This window comes from Octopus bimaculoides, chromosome 7 (genome assembly GCF_001194135.2).
Source record: "Octopus bimaculoides isolate UCB-OBI-ISO-001 chromosome 7, ASM119413v2, whole genome shotgun sequence".
In the NCBI taxonomy this organism is placed as follows: Eukaryota; Metazoa; Mollusca; class Cephalopoda; order Octopoda; family Octopodidae; genus Octopus; species Octopus bimaculoides.
In genome coordinates, this window is record NC_068987.1 from 47,468,124 (window position 1) to 47,478,550 (window position 10,427).

Genomic DNA, 10,427 nt, shown 5'->3' on the forward strand with positions numbered 1-10,427 from the left:
GCAAAAATGAGTAGTACTTGTATTTCAAAGGGCCAACCGTCCCACATTCTCTGTTATGCTTAGTCTCCTTGACAATTATGTTAAGGGTACGCATATTTGTGGACTGCTCAGCCACTTACATGTTAATTTCACGAGTAGGCTTTTCTCTTGATCAAATCAAGTGGAACCCTGTCTTCATAACTGACAGAGTGCCAGTGTGTGTAGTATGCATATGTGTGTGTGTGTATATATATATATATATATATATATATATATGCACACACACACACACACACACACAGGTGTGGCTGTGTTCTTGAGAAGTTTGGGGTTCAGTCTGACTGAGACATCTAGGGCAAGTATCTTTTACTGTAACCCCATGCCAACTAAAACTTTGTGAGTGAATTCTTTTGATGAAAATTGAAAGAAGCCTGTTAAATATATTTATACATGTGTATGCATATGTATGTGTGTTACTATCTTTGTCATACATGTGGTGTTCTTATTTCCAATCTTCTGTGAAAATATGTCCAGCTAGAGTAACATATTACCTTACTTAAACAGTTGAAGGTTGGTGTCAGGAAGGTCATCCAGTCATAGAAAATCTGCTTCAACAAAATCAGCCCAACCTGTGCAAGCCAGAAAAGTGGACCTTAAAATGATATGATGATGAAGATTGTGATTATATACATGGTTATTACAACTGGTACCTCACATCTAGTTATTCAGATTCCATGTTCTCAATCATCTGAGTGAATATGAAGTCTGATGACCAGAAACATGAAATTTGAATAGCTATATGCTGAGTGTCATCTGTCATAAACATAAATACACTTGTTCCTTGGCATTGAGTGTTGTTTTTCACTTCTCCCCAGTGCTTACCGTATTTTCTGGCATACAAGTTGAATTTTTCAAACCAAAATTTACAGCCAAAAAAAGTAAGTTGACTTATGTACCAAGATAACTTTGGAGCACCAAAAATTCCATGTGAAATTGAGTAGAATTTGGAAAGATAGTGACAACATTTGAATGTTTACTCTAGGCTTGTGTCAATTTATATGCTGGGAAATGTGTTTGTCGCTCCCATCATTTGACAACTGGCGTTGGTTTGTTTACATCCCCTTAATTTAGAAGTTTAGCAATATGTACCAGTCTTAAAAATAAATACTAGCATCAATTTGTGTGATTAAACTCATCTAAGCAGTGCCCCAGCTGCAGTCTAATGAACTGAAAGAAGTAAAAAGCTAAAAGAATTAGCTCAAAGCACTGTGCTGAGATACAAAGCACCAGAAACAATAATCAAAGAACAATAATTGATGCACTCTAAGTCAGACCTTTTTACCTGTCTCTGCAATGACAACCGCCTGAAGTTGTAAGTACACAGAAACAGAGTGGACCATTGTGGAAACACTATATGTATGCCCACACTCATGTTTTCTTGTACTATTCAACACTATAGTATCTTGTAGTGAAGATTGTTTGCCAACATAACATGGCAAACAATCTTTACTACAAAGTACTGTTGCTGAATATCTCACATTGTGAGATTTAAAAATAGCAATTTTCTAACTAGAGTATCTCTTCATTTGGAAGAGGCATGAGATAACTGGAACATTCTTTCTGTAGACCACATCTGCTTGTCATGTGTGTTTGTGTGTGTGTGTGTATATATATATATATATATATATATATATACATCTACATATGTGCATGCGCGTGCCCACACACACATGGCAGGCCACTCTTAGTGCTATTTGTAACACGTAACCCAGTACAACCTGTTGCATGGTTGGGTGTCAGCAACTGTTTGACAACCCCATCAAGTCTGCTGGTTATGGACGATGAGTTTTGTTGGACACTCTGCAGGATGAAAAACAAAACCTGTCAAAAGGATAGAAGAACTCAACAGAGTCAGTAGCCATCCAAAATCTTGGAATGAGAAACCTCAAGTCTTTGTTTAGACATCTCTCTAGAAGAAGGAAATTCCGAAATAACACCCAAGTCATTGTGAATCCAGAGATCTTGCTTGTTTCTGTTGGTGAGAATCTTAGTGGTATTGTACAAGCTGTTGTTAACTTTAAATTTCAACATGGCCATTGTGACAGCCATTGTTTTTAATATTTAAGATAAGATAATTTGTGAGCAATGGTTGTACTTGTTTACAAGTTGACAGCCACCATGTATATACGTGTATATGTATGCATGCAAACGTGTTTGTGCTTCCTTGTCTTAACATCATGTGATAGTTGTAAGCGAGTCACTGTCATAAAGACAGTGTCATTCATTTCCAGTCTTCTGTGAAAATATGTCCATTCTGACCAAGGGGGAATATTACTTTACTTGGAAACACATGAGGAAGGGCATCCAGCTGTAGAAAATCTGCCTTAGCAAATTCCATATAACCCATGCAAGCATGGAAAAGTGTACATTAAGTGATGAGGATGAATGCATAAAATAATCCAATCACTAAAAAAGGAAGCCTCTAGGAAGTCATCAGGTCCACTAGAAGCTCGATATCTCTCTGGTTCATTTTCCACTGTTTTAAAACAGTGGGGTTGGGAAAGAACAGGATAAAGTAGTAGTATTTAAAAAAGAAAAAAAAGTAGGAGGGTCATTTTGGAACAGGTTTAATCATAGTTTTGCTGTATGAAGATTGACATAGGGTGGTCATACTAAACAATGATATTTATTCTACCTCTGTCTGAAAACATGGTGACAAAACGTTTTGATGATGAATGTTTTTTGAACTGAGAGAGGACATTATCAGGTTTATACATGAAACCTGACTTAGTGAAACACAGTATATATTCAGTGCTGAACTGGTGTCAAACAACATTTTATAAGTAAATGAACATATCTTATTGTTTCTTGGGAGGGTCATCATGCCAATAATATTAAACACATACACTGACCCAATTTCACTTCTTTATTGTTAGTCAATTGGTTAGTCATCACTTGTTTGTTTACCCTGTTGGTTAAACAATCAGTTGTTTGTCAAAGTCCTGGGGCATATCATTGATGAGGTTGCAAATGTCAATGAAAGGACTTTGACAAACAATTGATTAGTTAGTTGGTTAGGTAACTAACCAATTTACTTACAGTAAAGAGGTGAAATTGAACCAGGGCATGTGTGTTATTATTATTGGTGTAAAGACTTTCCCAAGATACTAGATTTGTTCCAACACACAAGTTTACATCAAGAATTTTGGAAACCAAATACAAAAAGAACCAAATAAATTTACTTTCTCCTCGTATTTTACAGAGTGTGGAAGGAGAACACCATGAGAAAGCTGTGGAACTGCTCAAGAATGCTGTGGGTAGGTGTCTTCTTTCACAATCTCCCATACTGGAAGGTTTTCTTTTGTGATTTAAATATTTCCAATTGCTAGAGCTATGATGTTTTAGCAAAGTCATACAGGCATAGGCATGGCTATGTGGTTAAAACTTCCTAACTACATGGTCTTAGATTCAATCCCATTGTGTAGTACCTTGGGTAGCTGTCTTTGATTCTAACCTTGGGCTGATCAAAGCCTTGGGAGTGGATTTGGTGGATAGAAGCTGTTCACAGTTTGCTGCCCAGACTCTTGTATTCTGTCACATCATATTCGAAGTTCAAATCCCACTAAGGTTTATATTTACCATAGTTGCATGGCATAATTAATGAATATTAAGATAGTTATTAAACAATTGTTTCCAATATTTTATATATTTTTTTCATCCGTTTCAGGTACAGTTCGATTGGTTGTGCGGTATACACCTAAAATTCTTGAAGAAATGGAAGCCAGATTTGATAAAACCCGTTCTGCTAGACGAAGAGCTTCACCTTAGATTCTTCATCAAGTTCAGGAGGGATTTATATTTCCAACCATTCCACCCATGTGATTAATTTCCATGGGATCATCTTCAAATGCCTCCCACCCTCCTCCATTTCTTTTGTTAACTTTTCGGATGTAGTTAGTTGGTCTTTTCAATAATTTGTATATCTTTGTAAATTGCCGAGTTAACCCACTTCATATGAGACACATATTTCAAGAAAATTTTATCATCAAGGTTTTCCCTTTCTTTTCCTTTTTATTCTAGAAATGTATTCTTGTCTTCTTCACAAGATGTAAAAATTGATTTCTGCAGTCCTCTTTTATAGAGGCAACTTCTCAACAAGGAAGAAGACTCACATATAAATGTATGCATGTATATGTGTGCAATCATGCATGTGTTTGTGTATATGTGTGCATATATATATATATATATATATATATATATATATATATATATATATATATATATACATATACATGTATGTATATGTGCAGATATATGTATACACACACACATATGCATGCATATTTACAACAATACTCACTAACGTGTGTCTATATATACATGCTTACATGCATGTGTATCATTCTATATGCATACCTGTGGTACATGTTGAATACATTAAAATTTATTATAAAACTTATAAGAAATGGTCTTTTGTTTCTTAATGTTGCAAACACTTGAAGATGTTATTCTAAACAGGTCTTAAATGAAACAAATCTGTCATTTCAACCAAGCAGCAACTATCTCCTTCTGTAATGTACCAAACAAGAAATTACAACAGCTGGCAGCCATTCCATAACATGCTGAGATATCCCATTAACATCATCAAATATATTGACTTCATACCAATATGGATAACCTTACACAGGCTGTGAACTAAGCTATTCAATGGTAAAGTAGAATATGACTTAAAAAGCAGTCTTGCTTGATCTGACAATTACATCCATCAAAAGTGTATGAACATAGTTATCATTCTTAACAGAGCAAGGAAATTATGTTCTAAAATTCAAAACCAAAGGTTACAATTTCAAATTTTGCTGATGGTTGTGTACCATTATTTAAATAAAATGGATGACATTAAGAAAGTGTTTCTGTTTACATAATATAAAGGTGATATTTTTTCCCAGATTATCATCATTGTTATTGTTTCTCAGGAGGGCCATTATGCCAATAATGAACACACTCACCAGTTCTACTACAAATATTCTTTATTTTTATATTTGCCAATTGGTTAACCGTTTAATCACTAACTAATCAGTTGTTTGATTAATCATTCAGCCAACCAATCAATCAGCTGGGCTTTTGGTAAAATCCTTTTGTCACCTAATCAATGACATGCTCTCCATATCTGCTTCAGATCTGTCTGTCTGTCTCCTAGTTTACAGGTTCTGTATATTTATATGGATATGAATGAGAATGTGAGAGAGAAAGAGAGACCATGTCTGTGAGTGCATGTTTGTGCATGTGCACACACATATACACATACTTAGTCATAATATCCTCACCTTACACAGACAGGAACATGCACACACATTTACACACGTCCTCTCTCACACATATACTCACATAATTCACTGCCACACAAATGCACATCAGTACCTACAAACATGTGCACGCACACACACGCACACACACACACGCACACACACACACACACACTCTCTCTCTCTCTCTCTCTCTCTCTCTCTCTCTCTCTCTCTCTCTCTCTCTCTGAGATTGCAAATAACTATGAAAGGACTTTGATAAACCTAGCTGGTTATTGATTGACTGAATGATTGGCAAATAAAGATAAAGAAGCGAAACAGAATGTGTTTATTGACATGTTGACCCTTCCAAGATACAACAAAATATGCTACAACAGAAGTTCACATCAAAACCAAATACTAAAACAAAATATCATTGTATTAGGTTGTTTGGAATATAATGGCCGATTTTAAAAATAAGCCTATATTGTTAAAAAACTGAACTTGTACAAAGGTTTAATTATTCAAAATATGATCCCTGAAGAGCTATGTATTTCTCCAATTGCTTAACAGGGTCATTTATGCCTCTTTGGATAAAAATCCAAAGGTTTTGATGCTAAGAAATCCTTGAATTCAGTGTCACCTCAGTTTTGGAACTGAAGGTTCTTTGCCTTAAACAAGTGTCTAGATACTTTAAAAAGTGGTAGTTGGTGGGTGAGAGATTTGGAGAATGTGGTAAAGTCTTGTATCCCAAGTCTGTGAGCTTCTGTAGCATCATTCTGGAAATGTGTAGTCGAATGTTATGGAGCAGAATTGAACTGCATCGATTAACAAGTGCAGGTCTTATTTCGCTCAATTGAACATGCGTTTCTTCCAGTTGCTTACAGTAAACTTCCAATGTAATGCTCTGGTTAGGTTCCAGAAAGCTGTAATGGATGACACCAACAGTAGATCACCAGACAGTCGCCATAATCTTCTGCTGATGCAACTTTGGTTTTGGGAAATGTTTGGGTGATTCATCACGATCTAGCCATTGACTTGATCACTTACGATTGTCATAAAGATCCATTTTCCATCACAAGTCACTATTTGATCAAGAAATGGGTCGTTAGAATTTCACAGAGAGAGCATCGAACACACTTGAAAACGCTGAGGTCTTTGATTTTCATTGCAGTTGTGCGGGACCCATTTATCAAGTTTTTTCAAGTTGACAATTTTCTTCAGGTGATCTGATACTGTTGAAACACTGACGCCAAGTATATGAGACATTTCTCTGGCACTTTGTCATGGCTTTTGTTCGACTATTGTTTTCAAATGCTGATCATGGAGGGCAGATGGACATCCTCTACCTTCTTGATCTTCAAGGCTCTCATCCCTACTACAGAATCTCACAAACCACCATTGTACTGTCATATCACTATTGGACCCTTCATCCCATGCTCTGTTGATATTGGCAGCTGTTTGGGAAGCATTGTGTCCAAGCTTGAATTCATGCCAAGAAAGTAAATGCATTTCTTCTTTTTTCATGTTTGGAATTAAGGATTTCTACACTTCAAAAATATATTCTGAAAGAAATCAACAAGAATGTATTAGAGTACACATCGATTATTAAGCAAGTAAAACTTTGTCTAAAACACTACAAAAATAATATCTTAAATTGAATTTGAAGAAATGTTTCTGAAAAATCGGACAGTATTTTCCAAACAACATAATGTTTCCATGCTAGTATGGGTTAGATAAATCTGCTTCATCACAGCTCCATTCTGTTGTCATGTCTTTCTCAAGGCTCAGTAGCAAGTGATTATCCTTCATCGGATCTTCCGATGTTTTCCTCAGTCTTCCTCTTCCATAAACTTGTTCCATTTTGACCACTGGACTTTTCTTCACCCAACTATCATCCTTCATACTGGGTGTTTGGGCTAAATTTGACAGTTTGTATAAAAGGAAAAAATATATATACCATCCAGAAGTAAAAATATTTTTTAAAAATTCAAAAATATGTAGAGTGGCATGATACAGTCAGAACACCTGCTGTGTTCCTTTCAGCTGGCCATGGGTTTTATAGTCTCTATTGCAGCTGCCCATGTCATGTCTCACTGCCTTTAGTGTGTTCACAAAGCACTGAGCTGCAGTCATGATGTTGGCCCTTTGATACCCAGCACAAATTATCATAATACAAATAGCTCTTTTCCAATATTCTGATGGTCTCCAGTCCACTGTGTCAGCTAACTTTTTCTCAACAGTTAATCTTTATGCTTTTTAATGCCTTTGACTGTTCACTAAAACATAAAGCTGTTCCTGAAAATAAAAGACATAAAAAATCATCAAATTTAGCCCGAACATCCTGTATACATTATATTTACCAAATATATTACATATATCACTATATTTACAAAATATATTACATATACCACTATGGTTTGATCTGATTATCAAGAAGTTTCTTACTGCTGAATAGACATAAAATGTAGTGTATATATAAATATTGTAAATATACATTCTGAAAACAATAAACAACTATCAAAGATTTATATAATTAATGACTCTAATATCTTAATAAAACTATTAGACTATTATATAGGGTGATTCAAATGTGCTCTTAGTAATAGTGGTTTGAAATTTTGGCACAAAGCCAGCATTTCAGGGGAGTGGGTAAGTTGATTACATTGACCCCAGTGCTCAGCTGATACTTATTTTATCAATCTTGAAAGGATGAAAGGCAAAGTCAACAATGATGGAATTTGGTCTAGGAATGCCGCTAAGCATTTTGCCTGGCATCCTAACAATTATGTCAGCTCATCATCTTCACTCTTATTATTAACCCTTTAGCATTCAGATTATTCTGTCAAATGTAATTCATATTATTTTGCACTATTTCTTAGCTTTAAGATTTCAATGATGTGATTGTTTGTTTTTAGAATGACATTGTAGGGCAGGTGTAAGGGGCTAAATCTGGCTGGTTTGAATGTAAAATAAGTAGGATATTTGGGCTGGATATGGCTGGTTTAAATGCTAATGGGTTAATATTAATAATGAATGTAAGAAGAACAACTCTAAGAATGTCAAATAAATGAAGAAAATTGTTCTATGAGGTTCTCTTGCAGACTACCTCACTAATGAATAGCAGTGATCTCTTTATCACAGCTCTGCCTATGGATATAGTACAAGAAATGAGGAAGGGACAAGGCTTTGGAAACCTGGTCAGTCATCTGATAGCCTACAAATAATGTGAACATGCAAATTAGAGACTTCCTAGTCATCGGGAAATGGGATAAGTAAATGGTTGTGAATACTAAGTCTTTTTTTTCTAAAGAATATACCACTCATCATAGTCTAATGATCAAAGACCTCAATATAAGAGCCAGATTGACTTAGAGGCACAAGGCAATCAAAGGGAGGATATGGAAGCTAAATCCTTTGGCTAGACTTAAGTTCAAACAAATAGCTGATGTATATGACAAGGAGAAAGAGAAGGAGATAGACTTATAACATAGACTTTCTGTAAATCGACCTGATGTGAGTCATAGACTAAATCTGTGGATGAAGCAAAATGGAAAGTAACATGATAATGGAATGGTTGAATACATGCTCATAAAAGCTAAAAAGATTAGAAGAAAGGTAGGAACAAGGAACAATATAAGATAACTAGAGAAGCTAGATATGAAGTATATATGTTGCAATGAGAGGAACTAAAAGTGGTTTATCAATGTTTTGTAATGAGAGGATCAGATATGTGAGGTGTTATAGATTGCAAAGCAAGGTGTCAGTAAATCAAGGTGATGTTAAAGAAAAGTGTGTCAGGATGATAGCTGGTACAGTTTCCTTTATTGATGCCGAAACAAAAGAAAGACATAGAAATGTTGTCATGAGAGTTCATTGGACTAGGAGAATACATGAGATATAGTTCATGTCTGTGCCCATAAGTTGTTGGTACTTGCAGATACTGTACTTTTTCTGAGTACCCAATTTTTTCAAATGCTTGAAAGTGCTATATTAACCTGGTACTCTATCAAATTCTGCCTTGCTGGAGGACAATGATGACATGTGTTTTAGGTGGGTACTAAGTCTTGGAGGATGTTTAGAGGTGGGTAGAATGCATGTGGAGGAACAACAATCTTTCAGTAGGTTTATGGTAAAAGTAAAATTTATCTGTTTCTAGATTTAAGGTGACATTTAAAATTTACCTTAGAATGATTGCTATCCAGTTATTCTCTGTCTTGAATTCTTGAAGAATGTGATGAGACCTTTTAAAATATGTGCAGGGTACAGTTATTCATGTCCCTCAAAAGGATCAGACCATCATCTAGATATATCCCCATATCAGTCTCCAAGAATTACTTTTATGTGTTTCATTGAGGATGTATAGGTAAATGCTCACATATTTTGGCTCCATTTTTGGTAGGCATTGTCACATCAAACAATTACTCAGTGTTCTTTTTTGTCCATGTGGTATTTTAAAAAATCAAAGAATATCTTGGTATGTAGTATGATCTTTTTCTCTGAATTACTAATTGGGAAAATGTTACTGACAAAATTCAGTCTTAAGTACAAGTGGCTTTGTAGCTTCATGATTGATGGACAAAAATCCATTGTCAAATTAAGGAAATCTGCTGTTCTTTTTATCCAGAATTTCCTCTAGCCATGATGTTACTGAGAGACTGTCCCTCTGCAAAGGAAGGTTTACAGCCCTTTTCGGTTTGAGTAAGATACTGTCAAATATCCTTTTTCTTGCTAAATCCAACTCTGTTTTTGCTGGGTTTATCAAATAGCAATCTAGGATTGTTGGCATAGTCTGATATGTAGTCTTCTACTGTAATTTGAGTGGGAATGTATAGCTAAGGATTTTATCTTGTTATTGATCCCCAAACCTGTGGTATTGTCCATGGCCTCCAGGTTAATGGAATTGTAGGCATTAGTATGGTTTTCGTGTAAGTATTTGTGATATTATTAGATAGGAGTCTCATGTACATTTTGTGGTCTATATAGAAGTAATGCATTCCTGAAAATCTGACTGTGGCATGGAATACCATAATGCAAAATTAATTTTCCTGTTGATTTTCATATCAAATGAGATTGTGTTCCTACATGCCTTTTTGAAAAAAAGAAAATAAAGAAGCACAAGAAAACAACAAAGAACAACACATTTATACGTGAAAATAACAATTT

The 10,427-nt window shown here is 35.2% G+C and overlaps 1 protein-coding gene across 4 annotated transcripts in view; it reads left to right on the forward strand.

Moving 5' to 3' along the window:
- The window catches only part of LOC106882482 (protein lin-7 homolog C), a 45,475-nt gene extending 41,030 nt beyond the window's left edge, over positions 1-4,445 (forward strand). For all 4 annotated transcript variants that reach the window (XM_014933171.2, XM_052969598.1, XM_014933172.2 and 1 more), the window contains 2 exons: positions 3,242-3,296; positions 3,707-4,445. In XM_014933171.2, the coding sequence (XP_014788657.1) occupies positions 3,242-3,296; positions 3,707-3,807 (156 nt within the window). In that variant the 3' untranslated portion in view covers positions 3,808-4,445. The remainder of the gene's footprint in view (positions 1-3,241; positions 3,297-3,706) is intronic.
- Positions 4,446-10,427: the final 5,982 nt, after the last annotated feature.